General features: G+C 37.9%; 2 protein-coding genes across 6 annotated transcripts in view; both read left to right on the top strand.

Moving 5' to 3' along the window:
• The first annotated feature begins 1,596 nt into the window (after positions 1-1,596).
• Positions 1,597-5,236, top strand: rbm8a (RNA binding motif protein 8A). The gene is made up of 6 exons (XM_058745665.1): positions 1,597-1,737; positions 2,154-2,213; positions 2,295-2,372; positions 2,485-2,621; positions 4,545-4,681; positions 4,817-5,236. Exons 1-6 carry the CDS (start codon positions 1,626-1,628, stop codon positions 4,860-4,862), a joined length of 570 nt encoding a protein of 189 aa, XP_058601648.1. The 5' UTR covers positions 1,597-1,625; the 3' UTR covers positions 4,863-5,236.
• Positions 5,237-6,128: 892 nt separating this feature from the next.
• The window catches only part of otud7b (OTU deubiquitinase 7B), a 28,968-nt gene continuing 12,873 nt past the window's right edge, over positions 6,129-22,223 (top strand). For 2 of the 5 annotated variants that reach the window (XM_058747087.1, XM_058747085.1), the window contains exons 1-4: positions 6,129-6,332; positions 20,338-20,518; positions 21,086-21,256; positions 21,528-21,752. In XM_058747087.1, the coding sequence (XP_058603070.1) occupies positions 20,434-20,518; positions 21,086-21,256; positions 21,528-21,752 (481 nt within the window). In that variant the 5' untranslated portion in view covers positions 6,129-6,332; positions 20,338-20,433. Of the gene's footprint in view, positions 6,333-20,337; positions 20,519-21,085; positions 21,257-21,491; positions 21,753-22,223 lie in introns of those variants that run through there. The other 3 variants (XM_058747086.1, XM_058747083.1, XM_058747088.1) reach the window with 2 other exon arrangements.

Here is a 22,223-nt window from a genome sequence, read left to right as displayed (position 1 = left end):
CACACAACCTTACTTGACAGTCTCAACAAGTCTTACTTAAGTGAACAGATCTTTATTTATTTTACTAGATTAGTAGCCCATGGAAAAGCTAATAATCCTTAATAAATCTATGATGTAGAGTTTCATAAATTTCAGAGACGTCATTGGTTTTCAAACTGGGGTCTGGAGACCATCAGAGGTCATAAAGAGTGCAGGGGGCCAGTGAAGTTAGTGGGAAAAAAATGTACAAATTAAGGTAAATAAAAACAATTGAGTCAATAAATTTGGTAATTGCATAAAACATTAGATTTAATAAATAAATAAATATATGCATACAGAAATAGTGTACAATAGTGAATAGAAAAAAAAAACTAAATATTTTTCCATATATATTTTACATAATATATACACTATTTACATTGCATAAAAAAACAAAACAAAAAAAAACAAAAAAAATTGGGATGGGGTCCCTCAACGTGCCATGATCATATTAGGAGTTCCTTGGCATCTAAAAATTTGACATAGTAAGTCGACTTTGAATGAAGAAATGTCAAACAATGAGCAGACATCAGATCTTATGCTTTGACTTACACGTCCACACTTGTCCAGCTCAGCTGTTATTCTATCACAAACTGATTGGGTTTATCTAAGACTGCGGAGTGGGGGAATATCTACAGTCATGGTTATCTTGTCTCCATTTGCCTAATAAAGGGATTATTATAGTACAATGCTAGAAACACTGAACTTTACACTCAGATCATGTTGGGCCTTGTTTAAAGTAGATTTAGATTATCATGAATTTATGAACTTTATCATCAGTGTTGTTTAAAATATGTTAAATCAGAATCAGAATTATAGCTTTATTTTCCAAATGTGTGCACACACACAAGGAATTTGTTGCGTTTTTTTAGGAGCTCTTGGTTCATACATACATAGGACATGAGAACAGAAAGAACAATTAAATAAGTAAGACTGTATGTAAAAAAAATAAAAATAAAAATGTATTGAGGAGTTTTATTAATTCAATCTTTTTAGAATTGCGTCTAAATTAAAGTGACATTATCAGAGACTCGCTACCCTGCTGAAAAAAACCAATAGAACCCTGCCCAAGACACAATAGAAAATGTAATGGTTTTAATGGTTATAATGGGAATTGTATTGGTTTTAATGGAAACTATAACGGTGTCTACTGTTATGTGATGGATTCTATTGGTGGGATGTTAAATCCTATTGGAAAAATGCCCGAAACACACTACAAAAAGGAATTTTGTAAAGGTTTTACTGGAAAAAAGCTAATGGTTTATAATGGCATTTTAATGGAAACCACTGGAATTTCTGTGATGGTTTCTATTGGGCTTCTATTGCTTTTTTTTAGCAGGGTAAATAAAAAAGACACCAAGACATCTTTTTTTTCTTTTTTTAGCTGTACAAATGAATAAATAAATGTTTCGTTTATAGTTTATTTGTGTTTTTTATATTTATTTAATCAAATGTTTAATTTGTTATTGTTTGTTATCTATATTGGGTTGTATAGTGTAATTGATTACGCTACTATCACCTCCGAAACAATAGATGGCGTAGTACTCGAACAGTCTGTGACGCACACAAATCGAACAAGACGCAGCGTCTCATCGAGTGTTCTGCGCATGCTCGCAGCCGCCCACTCGCTCGCTCACTCACAATCAGGCACCATGGCGGATGTACTGGATCTTCATGAAGCGGGAGGTGAAGACTTTCCTATGGACGAGGATGGCGACGGTACAGTTGTTATTTATATTCAGACGGTGCACAGACAGTTTATTTATTTCATATAGCCAGAATTCACCTGTTTGTTAGTGTTGAATGCATGAAATACTCGTGTTTATGTCCGGCGGGCCTAGTCCGATTAGCACGCCTGCTAATAGTTAGCTAATTCAAACGAGTCGCGCGCTGTTGTTGTGATTATGCTTTATTTTGTGGCCAAAAATAAATAAATGAATAAATATTGTGTACTCGTTAAGCACGTAGGCTCATTGTATTTGTGTTTTAGTGCTTCGTCTTTAATGATAGTATTCATTGCGGTCTTTTTTTTTTAAGTTTATTTTTATGTTTTCATAAAGTTGTCTTTAAAAACGTTCATTCAGTACTTTCGAATGCATCCTAAGAGTGATTATTTTCCTTTGTTGACTTTACAGAGAGCATTCACAAGTTAAAGGAGAAAGCCAAGAAGAGGAAGGGTCGTGGGTTTGGATCAGGTAAGTCACCTCATCTCCAATCTTGTGTTTTGGCGTCTAAATAAATCATGTGCTAATGTTGTTTACTGCTTTATTTGACAGAGGAGGGAGCGAGGTCTAGAGTCCGAGAGGACTATGACACAGTAGAACAGGATGGAGATGAGCCTGGGCCACAGAGATGTAAGTGTAACTCACAGAACTACATAGCATCTGACATCTCTCACTTGACCTCTGTGATCTCATGATAGAACTCTAGTGGCTGTGATTTTTAACATTTTTGGTGTTATTACAGCTGTTGAAGGATGGATTTTGTTTGTGACTGGTGTGCATGAGGAGGCGACAGAAGAGGATGTCCACGATAAATTTGCAGAATATGGAGAGATTAAAAATCTGCATTTAAATTTGGACAGAAGAACCGGTTATCTTAAGGTATGTTATGTTGCACGTTTGCATACTCTATTTGTGTTTTTTTGAAGCACCGCTTGTCTGTAGATGACGACAAAAATACAGTAGTCGACATTTGAAGTGAATCAAAACCTTTCATCAAACTTCGAAACTAATTTTGAACAATACCTGTTCTTGTTTTAGGACAGCGGTTCTCAATCCCAGTCCTCGCAAAAAAATAAAAAAATCTGAAGACAGTCAGTCACTTTGACAGATTACACTGAGGGTGATCTATTGTAATTTGAAGCTATAATTCCCACAGAATTTGAAATCTGAGGCTTTGTTTCTTATCAAAAGTAACAAAGCACAATGCTTAGCCAGTAGCGATTTATTAGATGGGAAGTGCATTATGTAGTGTTCATTCATCAACTGAAAACGGCAGCATAGACCAAAAGATTGATTGGGATTTAAGAATTGATATTGGTTCATTAAAAATGAGAATCTATTAAAAATCAAGAAATCGTGTTTTAAAAAATATATATATATTTTTATACGCAGCCCTTGTGTTTTGTTCTTTTTAGTGGCCTCCACTGTCACTGTGGGTTGTGGTGTTGAACATAAAAAGTGACGCAGAGTCTCATTTCATCCGTTCTCTTCATAAGTAGGCTAAATAAATGCATAAGCATATATGCTTGTCCTGTATGTTCATGATTAAAATTATGAATAAAAATAAAAGCAATTAAATGTGTTGTTATAATTAATATATGACAATTAAAATGACAAGTAATAATAGATTGACGGAATTTTTATGACCCTGTCTGTCAAAATGACAGGCAATGTTAAAGTCTAACACAGTAGTCAACATTTGAAGTGGATCAAAACCTTTCATCAAAGTTGTCCTAAAACCAAATTGCGTTCTTGTCTTAGGACAACATATAATCACTTTGAATATTTTATTATAATGGCTTCTATTTATTTTCTGCGGTGTTGAAATAACTGATCCTACAAATGACAGGCTTTTGTGTTGACATTTCAAATTTTCCATGGTTTTATTGGCTTAAGAATATATATTTTTTCCCCTTCTGTATATATTGGCTTTGATAAGCTTGCTAATCTTTCTCCCATTTAAAGGAATGAATTGTTTAATCTGATACAACAGGGATACACCTGAATGTGCTTGATTTTGTCCACCAGATGGCAGTCTTTTAAACATAACACTATCTCAAAATGACCATGTGTTTTGAAGGTGGTTCATATGATATTGATGCTTTCTTTTTTTTTAAGCATTCTAATAATCAACTTATTTTCTATGAAGAGAGGTTTCCTTTAGATTAATGTATGGTTGTAGCAGCTTTGCATTTGACTAGGGTTGTGCATCTTTAATGTTTTGCCTATTCAAGCACTTTCAATAAACTCGAGCAGTGGGGAGGGAGAGAAAGCAAATTTAGTTTGCGCTATTTTATTATGTGCACATGTCGGATGAAGTTCTTTGGTCAATGTAGCTAATATGGAGTGTTATGTTAAAAATAGTTAAACTAAGAAAAACTCAACCCCTGTGTCCTTGTCCCTTCAGTTGTGCTCCGTTTAGCTGGTTTTTTTTATCATGTGTGAATGAATTTGAACACTCAGACCTTGTGTTTTGTGCACATCTAATTTCTGTCATTAAATAGTTTTTTTTTTAAATTATATATATATGTGTGTATGTATATGTATGTATATGTCTGTCTTCCATTGAGAAACCCATTTTGGTCAATCATCAAATTCGACCCTGTTTTTGCTAGCTGGTTTGTTTCGGGGCAAGCTTGACATGTGTTAATGCATAAAATGTTTAGTTTAGCCTGTTTCAAGACAGAATGTAAAAGACGGTTCTGGAACCAGGCAACCCAATGGGAAAACACATCCCTTTTGTGGGCGTCATGTGTTGTTTGAAACATTATCTTGGCAAATAATGAGACTTGTTTTTCATAGGGCTATGCACTGGTGGAGTACGAGACCTACAAAGAAGCCCAGGCAGCGATGGAAGGGCTGAATGGCCAGGAACTTATGGGGCAACCAATCAGCGTTGACTGGTGCTTTGTAAGAGGACCCCCTAAGAGCAAGAGGAGGTGAGTCATTTATTTACTTGGACCTTTTCAGTCGCTCACACAAACTTCATTTGTAGTGGATATGTGTCTTCTATTGAATTTAATGATACAGGTCGTAATACAACATGACTAATGGACCGCTGTGCTTTCCTCTAGGGGTGGAAGAAGACGCAGTAGGAGCCCTGACAGGCGGCGACGTTGATTTTCCCACTTTTTGACTCCAGTGTCTGTTTCCCAGCCAGTGTGGCATTGTTTTTCAAGACAGTTCGGAGTCAGATTGGAGTGTGCGTGTATCTCTAAAATGAGGATTTTAGTGTTTTTGAGGGGGGGAGTTTTTTTGTCTTAATTGTTAGTTATTCACAACTGTCTGTTGGTCTTTTGTTAAAGAATGACAGACGCTGCTGAAGCATACATGTGTTGAAGTTGTCGGTATCTCCACCATGGTTTTATTTACTTTTTTTTTTGTACAAAGTGGCAGTACACTTTAAAATGTATGTAGACATGTAATTCACTCATTGAAACCCATTGAAACCTGAGTAGGGATTTGTATATTTCCAATAAATTAATTTGGTTTGAGATCTTTGTTGGTTTCATGCTTTGCATTTGAGCCCATTCTGTTCTTTCACAATTACAGTTTTACCAAGAATTTACAAGTTTCCCCAAATGAATGCAGTACCAAAATAGTATAAATAAAAATAGCGTCACCCAGAAGTCAAATGTCATGTGTAGTATTCATGAGTTTCTTTGAGATTAATTTTTTAACCATCCTGTCATGGGCAAATTTTTGCGATGACTTTAATCCATTGACTAATACTGACCACAAATAGTTTAATAATTTGACAAGTTAATCTAACTGATATTTTTGTATTTACTGATGGTGTTCTATTAGGACATAAGATGACTTGTTTATATATTTGCATATTTAATTGCTTACTTTAAACTGAGTTTAAACAAATTATACAAATATTTGATGTGCTTTTCTCTTATTTTTTCATCCGAACTGGAATGTAGAAACCACAGAAGAATGTCATATCTCTATTAGGAAATGTTTTTAGGCCAGTTTTCCACTGAAATGATAGGCGTTAACTTATCACAAAGGAAAAAAATAACTTTGTATGTGGAAATGATCAGACAAGATGCTGATGCCATTTTTCCAGCATCAGCAATTTGCATCATGACTAAGCCGTTCCCCCTTAAATAAAATTGTTCCTTACTGCTTTGTCAGTGTCACTCAGGTCCGATTTTCTTTCATAGGCTCCTCGAACCGATGCCCATCATGTACAATATGGTTAACCAACCAGCGTGGAATACTGAGCTCCCACTCTCTCTTCACATTTGCCCTTTTCTGCCCACAGGCGGAGCTTAAAAGGAAACTCCTACCGGCATTGGCTCACGCATGTGCCTGTCAAACTCAACTCATTCTCTGATTGGCCCAAACGGCCAGTTGAGTTTCCTTAGATGGGCGGATTTGTAGCGCCTTGGTTGACATTGTTGTTGTTGTGGGAGTAAGAATGTACTTAGTCGTCAAGTCTTTTTAAGACAAGAAGCAAGACGTATTTTTGACATTTACACAAAGCTGAATAGCGCATTACCCCCGGAGGAAGTGATTTTCTGCGAAGGAAAGGCCCAGAGTGGGAGGAAATGAGAGAGAAATTCCGCGAGGCCGCTCGAGGTAAGCGCGCAACTGCATTAGCTTTAGCTGCGTGAGCCTGAAAACCCCTCACGAGCGTTTTGTAACGGAACCGGGTCGATTTTCATCAGCGGTTGAGTGTCGGTGATAAAAGCAAAGTGTCCGTTATTTCCTCGGTATCCACAGTTTGACGCCAGGTTAGATGTTTTCTGTGGAAAAACTGTGTGAAAGTAAAGCGTTAATAAGGGAAAGTTGGCCGTTAGGTCATGTTTTAGGCTGGACACTCTCTGAGGGGGACGGTGAGCGAATGGTTGACCCTTCTTTAACTGCTGAAACTATATTAACTAACCGTCACAGACTATAAAAGTTCATTACAAGTCTTATTAAATGCTCTCAATTGTATATAACAAGACTTGATCCTCAGTTTGTGGGCTAACGCAATATTTGTGCCCCAGCAACTTTGAGAGAGACTCACTGTCCGCTAGCCGAGCAGCTAACTGGTCAAGCAATGACAGTGGAAGAAGAACAAATTGTGTGGCTTTAAAGGTTTAGATTAGTAAGAAGTGAAAATGTGTTCTAGATTATTGAACACTTTTGAAGCTACCATCTGGCATCCTATGGTTGTGGCCACTCCTTTCAGCCCACTGACCCTTCGTGTTTCACAGATATTTGGTTGTCATATACAGGTATGTGTGTGTTACTGCGTATGCTGACCTGTGCACCACATTTGTTTGCCATTTGCTGTATGGACTGTAGCTTATCATGTTGTGTGCAGTGTGTCTCACACTGTTTCCTTGTGTATATTTATTCATTGTTTTATATGATGACCTGATCTATATCCTCAGTTATCTTCATATGCCAATTCAACTAAAGATCATAATCTTGCAAATAACAAATATATTTAATCATTAGAAGATTACGATATCAGTAATGTTTAGGAATAAATATTAATGTTAAAGATTTATAATTTTGCTACATGCATACATATAAATATACATGCATGCCTACATATATAATATATTCTTTCTAGTAATATTTAAAAAAAATTTGGCTGAAAAGCACAGTGTTAGGTTAAAGGTGCACTCAGTAATTTTTGATAAAGAGTTTTACTCATATAGAAGTAAATAGCAACCACTTCAGTCATCTAAAAAATCATATTTTATTCAATGTGGAACTAGTTGCCTGCTTATGGGCACTGCCATAGCGACATCATGTGTCATGCAATTGATAAAATCTCTCAATTAGCAGGCTAACACCAATTGAGAATAAACAGCGGGTCATTCATTGCCAAAATCAATTAAAATAATTAATAAGGCAAACAAAGTCGTATACTGATTGCATCTTTAACTGTATATTACAGCAGCCACCCAAGGACAGGTGAAATGTTTTGTTTTGTTTTGTGACTGCGTCTATCTCCGTTGAACTGCAGTGTTTATCAGTGACCCAAATCTGTATGTTAAATTGTAAGGAATTTATGTTAATAATCTTCTTTTTTTTCACAACTGTCCTTCTTTTCTTCTTCTGGTGGAATTTGACAGAGTTCTCAGAGTGCGGGGCGCTCATTACCGAACCCCGCTTAAAATGAAAGCTGTGGGCACTTGCTGCCATGGTTTGAATCCCTACGATGTGTGGGTACGGTTACACTCAGTCCTGAATTATTCAGCTCTGTATTTACAAGCTCTTTTGTCAGCTTGTTGTTTAGTGAAGGCAGCCACCCCTAAACATGAAAGTAGGACATGCAAACAAAGTCTTGGGGTTTTAGACTGTTTGGGCTTGTTTTTCTCTTGTGTGGACCTTGAAAATAATAGTAGCTAAGCCTTCGTAGTTTAAATACAGTACATCATTATTATTTCGTATTTGTTTTTATTCTTGCATAGTTGACAAATAAACATGGACACTCACTTTTTTTCAACATGTTCTAAGACAAATTGTTTTTCAAAAGTAGAAATATTCCATGCAGTTTCTATATTAATATGAAGTCATGAAAGCTGCATGAACAATTATAATGCAATTCGAGAAATGCTGTTTGACGTAGTTTTATATGCAGTTTAGCATGTCACACCCCAGGATGGTTCACTAAGTGGTTATTTTACATTATCTTAGACATCTTGGTTTATGTTTAAAGTAGGATGTTTTAATACTTACTGTTCTGTAGCTCTGCTAACCTGTAGTTGTCTGTTAGTCATGGTGAAGTTCATAGGATTTTATTTTAATTCAGCGTGTTCAGACAAATGTCAAGATTGTGTGTTGTACTTGGGTTTACATCATAAACTGATACAGAATAAATGGGCTGTTTTAGAGATGCTCTACTGTTCTTTTCATTGTACAGTTTACGCAGAACCACAAAGACCTTGTGTAATACCCAGAAAGTGTGTTGCTTTATGGTTTGCAGTAAACAGGTTGAAAGTTACATGATCTTAGAGCTTTTTTCCTCTGAGTCATGCTCTATTTCCAGCACACCTGAAACTGAAGAACAAGAGTGGACTGTACTTTGGAGGTTTCTGCTCCCTTATTTCTTAGTCTACATGACGTTATTAATGTTTTTTGGCAACTTAACTTAATTGGTAAAACAGTTTAGAGCGTGTTAATGATGAAAACATGCTTAAAAGTGATGCATGTTTAAGTGGTCAGCATAGTTCATCAGTAGAGTCAAGAACTGTTCAATAATCTTTATTTTTTTTATGTTTTTATTTTTTAAGTTGGTCCAGTTTGCAGCAGTGTGCATGATTGCATGATTATCACTATTTAATAGTAATAGTGATACCTGTAAGGCAACCATACGTCCTCTTTTTCCTGGACGTGTCATTGCTGTGATTTTTAAGTTGTCCAAAATGCTTTGTTTTCCTTTTCCAAGCTACATGCTGACGGTAATGAATGAAAAGGAGTTTGACAAATAGTGTGCAGGCATTGTGCATAACCGACCAATCGTGGCATGTGAGAATATTTGATGCGTTCCAGACACCCGGAAACCAATGCTTATATTCAGAGCTTCACATCAGTCTGTTTATGTGTAATTCCTTGTTTTGTTTATTTATTTTTGAGAGCTCATTGTGACCTGGGTGTCAGGTAAGAACCTGCAGGTGCTACTTGTTAATTATGAAAATTTAAGAGGTGTCCCCTCACCAGTGGGCCTGTGAACAGCTGGTGAATGAGAGCAGGTGGGGCAGAGACTTCATATCACTTACAGTGTTAGCTCTGAGCCAAAATGCTCCCACAACAATCATCTGCCCTGATAAACACGGGCACCATATTAAATTGATACGAGACCCTCAGCTTTAGACTTCTTGCTTCTTTATATATAGAGGATATAGATGTTTTCATTTCATATGAGCCAACATGCACCATCAGCATTGTGCCCTTGAGGGAAGCATTAGATCGAGCAGTTTGTTCCAGGTGAGTTGACCCTGGATAAAAGTGACTGACTGCTCACATTATGTCTAGTCAAAGAGCATTGTCTCTAACTTGTCTAATTGCTATGTTAAAGGGATAGTTCACCCAAAAATGAAATTCTGTCATCATTTACTCACCCTCAAGTAGTTCCAAACCTGTATGAATTTCTTTGTTCTGCCGAACACAAAGGAAGATATTTTGAAGAAAGTTTGTAACCAGGCTATTTTGGGGCACCATTGACTTCCATAGTAGGAAAAAAAAATACTATGGAAGTCAAGGGTGCCCCAGAACTGCTCTGTTTCCCACATTCTTCAGAATATCTTCCTTTGTGTTCAGCAGAACAAAGACATTCATACAGGTTTGGAACTACTTGAGGGTGAGTAAATGATGACAGAATTTTCATTTTTGGGTGAACTATCCCTTTAAGCTGTAGCTTTAAAATGCAGGTTGTTTCTTCTATAACACAGAGCTTCCTAGGAACTAACTGTTCTCTTGGTTTCTCCAAAAGGCCATGTGACGACAGCCAGTGCCCACGGTTTGATTCATTACTCTGGAGAGTCCCACTAGCAGCATACCTCGCTGCCCCAGACCTATGCGTCAACTTCACAGCGTTCCTCAACAAACCGCTATTCTTCAGAGCACCACAGATTATACTGTGCAACAAAAGCAGAACCGCTAGTCCTAAACAGTGGCCAGTGAGTCAAATAAACAATATCAGCCATGTAACCGTCAGTTTACCCAAGCCACCAACACTGTGACTGTCACTGGGCCCTGTGCCTGGTGTGAAAGTGTGCTGATCACATGGCTCATTCCTCATGCCCTGAACATCAGTCTCGATCCAGAGCAGCCGTAATCCTATCCCAGAGAAGCTGAAGAGGAGTCTTTCGCCTGGGATGACATCACAAGGATTGACGTAAAGATGCCTGGCTGTCGAGTTTGCAGCACGTGGGGATTCACATGAGCAGTAGCTGCCTTAGGCTGTGGATAATTCATGTTGAGCTACCTATAGTTTGTTGTGTGCTCCAAATGTCTTCCTTGGTAATACATTTGTTTGCTATGGAAGAAGTATTAATTTTCTATTTACCCTGAAGTCACTCCTCGAATTGGTTTGTTTGAAGTGTCTTGTTTCAACAACAGAGCAGTTAAGCTTGACTTGCTTAGACATTTTGTACAGATAAGTTTCTTTGAGTTTACTTACGGTCATGGTAGACTACTTTTGCTTGATGAAAGGAAACAGCAACGATAGATAAAATCTCATTAAATACATGTGCCTTTCAAGAATGATGTGTAAATCAAAACACAAACCACACCCTGCCACATTAATGTGGATTGCATAACAGCATCAGTGTAAATGCAACAACTCAAATTAATCATTCAAACAACAAAAGCATCCTTTGTAGGAGCTGCAGCTAGTTTCCCATGGCACAGTGAGCCCTGCACATTTTTCAAATGACAGAAGCTGCCCGACGTGATTGTGCGCTTCAGACTATTCCTGCTCAGACGGCTGGTTTTCTAAGGCATGTTTGTTGGATTCAAATACATAAATGTGACACAGTCAGATGTGGATGGAAGAGGGGAAACCCAAACCATGTACACAGTACAGTATGACTTGTCGTCCAAACATTGTTTAGTTTGGGTTGGCAAATTCCCCTGCACTGTGAAAACTTTGGATGATTGCTTGCCAGGGTCAACGAAAACATAACTGTCGTTATCTTGTATTTTTATCTTTTATTTTTTGCAGCACAGCAGTAGTCATAGCCATGATGCAGAAATGCCATTGTGCTACCAAGATGGCTGGCTCAGTTGGATTTTTTTCCCCCTGCATTTTCTTCACTGATTTTTGGTTCACATCTGTGAAAGAATGGGTTTTAATGCAATAAATGGAGTACTGCACTCTTATTGGTAGCTGAAAGAATCTGTTGAGGCAGATGTTGTGTGGGCTTGCTGATAGGCTTATCTTTTAGTATTTGTATTGTAAGATATAAGTAGACTTTAGCAAACTGACTATTTTCCATATAAACTCTTTAAGCTTTTTAAAAGGCACTGCACTCTATAGATGTTCTAGCTCAGCATATGTTACTAACGTACACTACACTGCCTGTCCTGAACTCAGTGACTCTTCAGAGATAAAAACAAGTTGACTCTGACATCATTCTCTTATCTTCATTATTTACTGTATTTCTTGGTAGAGTAGACTGTAGCTGAAATAGAGTATTACATAATTGACTGCGAGCTTGTCTCACTGTAAAAAAAAAAAACTTCTCAGTCATATCAATAAAGTGCATTGTGTTCCATGTTATTCATAGCGTGGGGGTTTGCCAGCTTTCTTGCCCTCCTGTTTCCTCTCTCACTGCTGTCTGTTTTGCAGACTTTACTTTGTACTTTGTGTTGCTTTTTTTGGACTATGATTATATATGGCTATTTTTAGTAGTCAAGAACAGGCTTTTCTAAACTTAGCACTTTGCTGATAAGAGCTTGAACGTGCGTTGCAATCTCTAGTCCCACAGAGCACTCCAAAGATGTTTGTTACGTTTACATTTGCAAGACGTCTCTCTTATCAGGCTTTTGACCAATTTCCCAATATTAGAATTTACATTAAAATAGTTTAGTCATCAACGTTTTGCCACACCTGCCAATGACAGGTAATTGATCAGATGATTTCCTTTTTCCTGGCCAATAAGCCTTTTATTTATTCATTTATTTATTTTAATTTATTATTATTATTTTTTAATTATATTTACCATTTTATTTTATTTCAGTCTGTCTGGGAATAATATGAACTTAAAGTGAGGATGGACAAGGTAAAGCTTGACCTCCAAATTACTGTTAAGACCAGAGAAGGGAGGTGACCGAGCATAGCAGCACAAGGCCTATGTATTCTCTTCAGAAATGATTTATTTTGAACATATTGATTAGGAGTCACAGGGGACTGCATTTGCACTGTTTAGTACATTTGCTGCAAATGGACAAATTAACAGTGACTCCGTGCTCTGGCTAAACAATTGGTTTGCTTTGCACTTATGACTTTTAATGAGGGCTGGACCGGATGCTGAAGAGCATTATATCTGTGGTGCAGTCCTTGAATTTCCCGAGAGTGTACACATCCCCACCCAACCCCCTGAGATGGCCTTTAATTTCAGGCCTCAGTGTCTCATCTTTGCACGGCCTGTCTTGGTGCAGTAGTGAGAGGGTGCAAACTGTGTTTTGAGAGCAAACCGGCTCTATCTCCTCTTCGCCGCATCACAGAGCCCTAGTAGTGATGTTACATAATAATACTACGCATCCCATGCCTAAATGGATTACGCCAGAAACAAGTTTGCTAGGCTCATCAGATCTTATAAGACTTCATTGGACTTCGTTTGATTCATGCATCGACAATAATTCATTTTTCTCATGAAATAATACTTAATCTACTACTGTAATTTGTATGCACAAGAATGTGCATATTATTAGCAAGAAATCATATTTCATTTTATTTGGGCCATGGCTGCCTAATTTTTTTAAATGTATGTATTTATTTATTTTTTCTTCCACTTTTGCTAATAGGGCAGAATCTTAAACTTCAAATATGTTGCCGTTGGCTGTGATTTTGTTGCTTCTCTCAGCATTCAGTGAGAACAGAAAAATTACTTGACACTCAAATGGTCGTGTCGCACCTGGTCAGTACATGGTGTGAGAGTGACAAGCATGAGTCAAGTTGTGATTGACAAGCAGCCTCTCCTGCTTTCGATCTCAGCAGTGGTGGTTGCTTGATACCAGTTGGGCTCATTAATGCAGCTCTAAAACCACGGGGATCATTCATCCCATTACCCTTCATCAGTGACTTCTGATCATACATCTGTCGAGGAGGTCTGCTCCAAACCCAAGAAATCATTTCAGCTCTGAGTTTCTTCTCCCAATATTGCATTTATATTCAGATCATGATTGTCTGGACTTCTTAGTTTAGGTTTTGTTTTGCTTGACATTACTAATTTGGATTATGAGCAGCAGATGGCTGGTTAGTGTTTTATCTTGCTCATTTACACTAGTGTTTGTCACTAGTGAGTTAGGTCATTAGCTCTGCGTGAGCAGACACCGCCTGAAGAGAAACAGCATCTATAACATATTCAAACAAATCCTCTTTAGTTGCTGACTCTGGTGTCATTAACTCCACAATTGATTAATGTTAGCATTAGCAATGTTTAAATTAGTTACATTTTGTAATACACAGAGGAAAATTTGGTGTAGGATTTACTATGAAACAATTTTAACTCAGAAATTGCTGTTTTCACAAATAATTACAAAGAAAGATCAAGTAATGCATTGAATTTTAAAGTAGCAAGACTGTATTTTCTGGTAAAACAAACTCCCAAAATTCAGTTTTATGTAAAATCTTCAAATTCACTGTAACTTTTTAACAGTAGTATTAGTTTCCTCCTTTCTTAAATTTACTGATTTTTGTGAATTGAGTAAATATGGTGAAAAATAAGTGTTCATTCAGTTTATTTGCTTTATATCTGTCATTGCACCTGCAGATATTATTCTAATTTCTGACTCACTCATGTATTTTTGTTAGCCTACTTTTGGGTATAAAAGAAGTCAGCTACCATGGAGAAGCAGATTGTTGCCATAGAGTAAGAACTTTGTCAACTCGAGCTCAGTTTAAGATGTGACCACTGCTCCGGTGTCATATTTATATTACCATGCGTGTCATAAGATATATTGAGGAGATCTGACAAGCAAATCAGGAGAGGCATGTCAAGTCTTGTTGCATGCATCAAGGCTCAACTGTGGGGATTTTATTCCGCTGTCCTGGTCAGTATTTCAGGCTATTATCCGCTCCATGACAGCTATAAAACAATGACGTTATTGCTTATATATATCCAAATGCATAAACGCATGCACATGATCATTAAAGGTGCCATAGAATGGAAAACTGTATTTACCTTGGCATAGTTAAATAACAGTTCTGTACATGGAAATGACATACAGTGAGCCTCAAACACCATAGTTTCCTCCTCCTTATGTAAATCTCGTGAATAAAAAAGACCACTGAAAAATAGGCGAATCAGAACATAACACAGACTGTGACGTAACGGTTGAGATCACTACGCCCCCAACAGTTGCATAACGTCTACCCGCCCATGTTCTAGGCCAGCCGCTAGCCAAACCTACACAGCCGAATCATCAGAAGTTCTGCAGGTACTAACAAGTGAGGACAACAGCGAAAATGGCAGATCATGGAAATAAATGTTATGTCCAGGCTGTGCAGGGGATGCGAAGTGCAGGGATGGGTTGGTGTCTGTATTCAGAAAGGCACAGAAAGCAAGTAACGCGTTCTAATAAAATAACACGAGCCACTAAAGGGACATGGTTAGCTTGTTGGCAGTGGTCTGTTGCATTACAGTACATAAGATTTCACTTACCACATAAACAGAGTAAGGAGAGATGACTGAGGATGATGGTGAATGATTTACAGATCTTGAGCACCACTGACAAGCGTCTGATCTTGTAAAATGTGTGGTAAGTACTGCCGCTCCATAGTATAAACAGTACGTGCGATCGCGAATCTCGAAAGCGAAAGTGAAACTATAACGCGATCGACCGATCGTTCAAAATAAGTTTCAATGCCCGCGTATTAATAGCGGCTCCCTAATGCCCGCATTTTATATACAGTATAATTACCCGACGATATAACTGGGAGAGAAAGTATTGAAATATATTTTCCTCCCTGTGTTTCCTTCCTGCTGTGAGCTACTGAAATGAGCCGCACTGTGAAACTGCCAATCAGAGCAGAGCTCATTATTATTCATGACCCTTCCAAATAAGCCAATAACAAACCATTTCATTCTAGGGAGAAATCCTAGGGTTGTAAATGCACATGTAAAACCGTTTCTGGAGATTTTTTTGCTAAGCCACATACCTTCTATTTAGATATCAGAGAACAATTTAAAATACTGTATCAATGCATTCTATGGCACCTTTAAACATAGTTGACAACACAGCACTAACCTGAGTGACAGTTTTGTCAAATGGCCCAGAACTTTCTCTCACTGACCCAGGGTCATCTTTATTGTTGAGCCTTGATGCCCTTTTATAGGGGTGCAAAGGTTACAAGCGTTTGTGTTATTTCCATAAACTGATGGACATCTTTGTTATTAGTTTAACCTGCACACAATTGCAGTCATCAGTCATATAGGTTAGAGGGCTAGAGTCAGTGCACAGAGCAAACACAAACATGTTGACCTCTGCTTGTGAGTCTGTTTCAATGATCCTGCTATCTTAAAGCACCCACGTGTTGGCAGCAATGCACGTTATGTAACAGACAAAAGCCCGGCTAGCCAATGCAGAAAAATCTGTTGGGTGCTGTCTGTTTACAATCCATCACCTAGGTGTCTCTGGCAAAACCTGAATGCCATAATGATGCTACAAATGTGACGTTGAGAGATCATCCAAATTGCCTATAAACTGACTCCGTAAACATGATAGTAGCCTTTTGTTAGTTGTTTCTTCCACAGTAACCTGAGATGTTAAAGCAATAGTTCACACAAAAATGAAAATTTGCTAAAACATTTGCTTGCGCTCAGGCCATCCAAGATGTTGATGAGTTTGTTTCCTCATTAGGAACGGACTTGGAGAAATTTAGCATTGTATCACTTGCTCACCAATGGATCATCTGCAGTGAATGGGTGCCGTCAGAATGAGAGTCCAAACAGCTGATTAAAAACATCACAATAATCCCCAAGTAATCCACGCCACTCCAGTTCATCAATTAACATCTTTTTAAAGGGGTCATGTGACGATGCTAAAAAATAACATTATTTTGTGTATTTGGTCTAATGCAATGTTTACGCGGTTTAAGGTAAAAACACATTATTTTCCACGTGCCGTACATTATTGTTGCTCTTTTCTGACCTTCCTTTCTGAAACGTGTTAATTTTTACAAAGCTCATCGTGCTGAAAAGCGAGGTGTGCTATGATTGGCCAGCTATCCAGTGCGTTGTGATTGGCCGAATACCTCAAGCGTGTGATGGAAATGTTATTTCCTTTACCATATTTGGAAACACACAGTGTCTTCACGACATGGCGACGGAGGCAACAATACAGTGAGAATAAAAGTTACACCGCATTTGTTTGCGTAAACATTTAGGCGGTGTTATGCAAATCGTCCCACACAGTGAGTAGATATGTGGGGGCTTGTTTAAATGAGGTGTTTTAGGAAGGCATGGACGAGTCTTAACTTTTATAAAGTAGGTCTCTTTGGGTTTGAGACTTTAGTCTTTGCAACTTTACAGATCTTATATATGCACAAACTGCTTATAACACTCTAAAGAGAAAGAAAAACTTGAAATCGCATCATATGACCCCTTCAAGTGAAAAGCTGCATGTTTGTAATGAACAAATCCATCAAGGCATTTTAAATGTAAACCGTCACTTCTGGCCAAAATATCCATAATCCATTATGAGGCTTCCTTAAGTGAAAAAGTTTGTCTATCCTCTCACATCGAAATCCAACGACATATGTTTAGAACAGTTTTGGCCTGTTTTTGCTTGTAAACGGTGCTTGATATGTACATATTTCTCTCCTAATTCTGACGAAATGACTTTTCCCCCGGAGAAAGCAATATTATGTATAGAGGACTCACATTTCTTAATGATGGATTTGTTTATTGCATGCAGCTTTTGGTTTCACATGATGTTTAATTGATGGAGTAGTGTGGATTACTGTGATGTTTTTATCAGCTGTTTGCTCTCATTCCGACGGCACCCATTTATTGCAGAGGATCCGATGGTGAGCAAGTGCTTTAATGCTAAATTTCTCCAAATCTGTTCAGATGAAGAAACCAACTCATCTACGTCTTTGATGGCCTGAGTGCGAGTACATTTTCAGCAAATTTTCTTTTTTGGATCAACCACATCTTTTTTTTTTTTTTTTTTTTTCTTCTTTTTTTTTTTTTGTTAGGTCTTTTGTACAACTGCATAACTTCTGTCTTTGACAGTTTTGCTTGTTGGATTGTCCTGCTGAGAGATGGGCTTATGACCTTGTCCTGGGGTCCCAGACCTCTGGAACTGCTGCCCTGTTGTGTTTGTTTGTGTTATAGAAGAGGCTGACTCACTCTAACTAATGTTATGAAAGATGTCAGGTGAGCGTGAAGCTAGCTATATGCTACGGAGTCATTCAAGGTTTTATTTAGCTCTTCATATTTTCTTTGAACTTTGACAGGAACTGTTTTGAGTCACTAATCTTATCCCCACCCAGTGGATTAGTCTGATTAGCAGCTCTGGGCAGGAGCTCTTTACATGCCTAGAAATCATTAGATAGAGATATTTAATCATGTTCTAGATTCAACGGATTCTCTTGTTTTCGTTGTTGGTCTTCTCTAGTCGCTCTTCTATAGTTGCCAAACAAAGTCAAAGCGAGAGAGAAAGCAGCTCCCTCGCTGAAAAGGCCCTTTATGTCCATCAGTGGCACTGTGAGCCGCCTGCCTTTTTGTTGGGCGTAGAGGTGGGGAGGGCCCAGTAAGGAATCATGAGTCATGGGCATTATGTTGAAAAGTTTGAGTCAGAGCTTACAGGGAGGCGACGGCAGCGCTGACAGGATGTACCATTGCAGCAGGGAGGGGAGATTTAAACTTGGGAACTTTTGACTGCAAAATGTCATCTATATGTAATGTCTCTGTTTGTTAGTTAGCAAACTTGTAAAGTGTAATCAGCAGCAGTGCATCACTATTTAACACGTCAGAGGATTTACACTGACACCTTTGTTTGAGTTGATTTGCATTTTCCTGTTGAGGAAGATGTAATTGCCACTTTAACTTGATCTGTCATCCATAAAGCTTTGTTGTCTAATCTTGTTTCAGCAGCCATTTGAAATGCTTTACAGCTGAGCAGCTCGGCTTGAATAAGGCACTATGGTAGGGCTGCACGATATTCAAGAAAAAAATGTGACAGCTTGTTAAATGGTGCGGTATTTGATGTGCAATACAAAATCAAAAAAATATATATTTAAACATTTAAAAACTGAAAATTATTTAATTACCTTGTTATATCTAAGATCTCTGCTCATTGTCTGTTTCGTGTGTTTCTGAATTAATGTAATGAAAAAAGCTTAGGCCTATTTGTTGGTTAATTGGTATTCATATAATATTAGAAATGGTCATTATATTTTGTTCCTTATTTTGTCTGACTTTGGAAAGTGGCATTTGACAAAAAATAAACCGCACAAGTGAAAGTGTGATCTGTATTATGGTATTTCTCTGTGAGGCATAGACTTGAAGTCAATATGTACATTAAGTTGGGACAAATATAATGGAAAAATATTTAAGTGGTGTTCTGTGGTGCTGCAGGATTGTGTACCCAATTTATTCTTTGCTCTTTGCATCACCATAAACGTAACTTTCTGAAGTATTAAAATCATTGACTTATTGCAAGTTTTTGAGAGATGCATAATGCATATTGAATTATGTACATTATTGATTTTTCAATCATTTTAATAACTGCTATAACTGATAGTTCAGTGGCATTTTTCAGCTCCTCCAATGCTTTCCTGTGCTGGTTTCTCAGCTGACTGCCACTTTGTGTCAGGATGCTTTGGGCAGTGCAGTTTGAGGCATAAAGGTTCGGAGCTTTTATGTGCAGTTGATGATGTGCAGCCTTTAAGTCATGTTGGAATGAATGTATTCTATGAGATGCGTGCATATAAATGGTACTTTCTGTGAATATTGACTGTACAATTTAGTCTGTGTGTGTTTTGTGTGCTGTTGAGGAATGGCTATAAAGCTTACTAGAAAATAGTACTCATCAGTTTATGAGGCGGCAGACTTGCGTGACAATTTAACTAAATTTTCCATCATTATCTATGCATCATTCTTGTGCTGACACAGAGAAAGCATCAATTACACACACAATTTGCTCTTCTTTGTGTTGCATTTGAACAAAAAAAGCTTCCTGTCTTACATAAAATACAAAAGAGAGACATAAACAAAACTGCTAACACAACCATTTTATTTAGACTAAATGACTAGTCTGAACTAAAATCATTTGAATGCACAGGTTTGTAATTATGACTTCCAAATGCACAAGTAGGAAATTCTCACGAGGACTTAAAGAGTTAAGAACTAAAACAATTTGTAAAGCTATGTTGATTGGTTAGGTTAGTTAAAACGGCATTGAAAACTTGTTACATTATGTCTTTAATGTCACTTTTGATCAATTTAATGTTTCCTTGCTTAATAAATGTTCATTTATTTAAAAAAAAAAAAAAATCTTGCTCACCCCAAACTTTTGTGTATGTTGCAAAAATAAAATTGTATTATCGCTGGTGAGGTCAGCGGAAAAATAAAAATCCTTTTTGTTGTGCCCTGTTTTATGTGTGGGTGGGTGTTTTTCCCCTCAATATGTCATTGAATTACTTTTTATTTTACAGTTGTTGAAATAACATCATTTGGAACTTTAAAAATGTGCCTAAATCAGCACTATCATAGTAGCCATCTTTTTAATGAATTGCAAATTCTCTGTAATGCAAACTGAAGCGTTCAGCTGAGCTCCACAGCAGAGGTCACAGGAAAGACATGTGACTGCTGGAGTCAACAGATCTCTGGTAATGTGCACCAATATGATGCACAGAGCCAAAGCTTAAACATGGCCTCACCGTCTGTTTTCTTCTCTTGCTCTTTAGGTGTGGCCGAAACAGTCCTTTTGCTGTGAGGGAGAATTGTTCTCCTGTTTTTTCTCTCTCCTGATGCCCCCTTCTGCACTGTAAATTCATGATCACATGACTTTGGATATGGACGCGGTCCTGTCCGACTTTGTCCGTTCTACTGGAGCTGAACCCGGACTGGCCAGAGACCTGCTGGAGGGTGAGCCAAAACCATTCTGTTCCCCATCACCCTCTCTGATTTTATATATAGATATAAATAATATTTATTTTAATTTTAATTAATTTTTTTTTAACAAAATAAATACTTTTTTTCATTATGATATTAAATGTACATTTTCTTGATTATGCATACTTTACAAAATTACATTGTAAAATTATTATTGTGGTTACCATTCTGGCTAATTCTGTTTGGGTGAGCCACGTAGAGTTCAATATGGCGTCTACCCTGACTAAGGTCTTTATGATTAAGTGATTGCAGAAGAGCAAAAAAGCACCTATATGAATGTGTGCAGTAAAGCCTTAACAAACCCAGCACATGTTGCCTAGCAACACTGCACATAAGAGACTGAGTTAAAATATGTATAGTTCTGCAGTATGCATGCTTGACAGTCGGTACTGACCAGTATTTGCACAAGCAACAGCAGCGGAATGTGTCATTGAACTTTGCTGCGATGTCAGGTTAATATTTAAACTCCTAAGCAGAGGTGCAGCAAAACTATGAACTCTCATTTTCTTGCATGCTTCATGAATGTGGCTCTCTTCGCAGGAAAGAACTGGGACCTCTCGGCTGCGCTGAGTGACTTTGAACAGCTGCGACAAGTGCATGCTGGGAACCTCTCATGCACCTTTGCCGAGGAGAGAGAGTATTCCTCCTTTGAAAAGGAGATAGCTCGGACGGGGCGGCCTCTCTTACATCGCCAAGATGAGGTTGTTCAAGGTACAAAAGCACTAGAATATCTGTCTGCACGGGTTGACCTTAATTCTCAAATGTGGTTTGTAATTTTTGTAAATCATTTACACTGACCATGACAGTTAGTGTCATATGATGTCATTTTAAAACCTTGCCCACTCTCACCTGATTAACATTGTTTTCGAATTGAAGGGAGTGGAGGACTGATAAGAATAGGTCGACCAGATAATAGGTTACCAGCGTCTAGTTTTATATTCTCCAGTATACGCAGTAATCTGAACATGTATCATGGCAGCAGCCACAGAGAAGCGACTGTCGAGGGGAATCTCTCACGCCAGCTCCACTATCGTCTCTCTGGCCCGCTCACACGTGTCCTGTACGGGCGGCAGCAACGAGCCACTTCTGGACACTCCACTCTGCACCTTCCAGTTGCCTGACCTCACCGTCTACAGAGACGACTTTCGCGGCTTCATCGAGAGAGACCTCATTGAGCAGTCCATGATGGTGGCCTTGGAGCACGCTGGTTAGTTATTTCATTTCAAGAATCTCTCCTCCGACAGCTGAACCAAATATTTTGATGATATGAGTTTTATAGTCAGATATTTCTAACTTATGTTTCGGTTAGCTGCTTTATTCTCTGCTGTCTACATAAGCATCCTGACTAAAATGTAACATTATAAGTGACTGATTTGAAATTCCGTACATAGGCAGCATGTTGTGCTTCTCATGTGACGCACACAGGAGTTTGCCATTAGCGTGATAGTCTAATAAGCTTAAAGATACACACTAGGGATGTAACGATTCACTCAACTCACGATTCGATTCGATTTGCGATTTTGATTTCACGATTCGATTCATGATTTTTTTTTTAAGATTATAAATTAAATATGTTCTTTTATTATTGCTTGGACAAAATGCTGCACGTTTCTTTGTGAAATTGAAATATAACACTATAATAATATACTAATATAGCACTTGCATATTATTGCTCTTT

Source organism: Onychostoma macrolepis, chromosome 16 (genome assembly GCF_012432095.1).
Source record: "Onychostoma macrolepis isolate SWU-2019 chromosome 16, ASM1243209v1, whole genome shotgun sequence".
In the NCBI taxonomy this organism is placed as follows: Eukaryota; Metazoa; Chordata; class Actinopteri; order Cypriniformes; family Cyprinidae; genus Onychostoma; species Onychostoma macrolepis.
Note: the sequence above shows the minus strand (reverse complement) of the source record. Positions and strands in the feature narration are given on the sequence as shown.

Bases quoted from the DNA above. Each gene is read 5' to 3' on its own strand.
- rbm8a (XM_058745665.1), top strand. From the start codon at position 1,626: ATGCTCGCAGCCGCCCACTCGCTCGCTCACTCACAATCAGGCACCATG. The intron at 1,738-2,153 runs GTACAGTTGTTA...TTGACTTTACAG, and splicing joins TATGGACGAGGATGGCGACG to AGAGCATTCACAAGTTAAAG. The intron at 2,622-4,544 runs GTATGTTATGTT...TGTTTTTCATAG, and splicing joins GAAGAACCGGTTATCTTAAG to GGCTATGCACTGGTGGAGTA.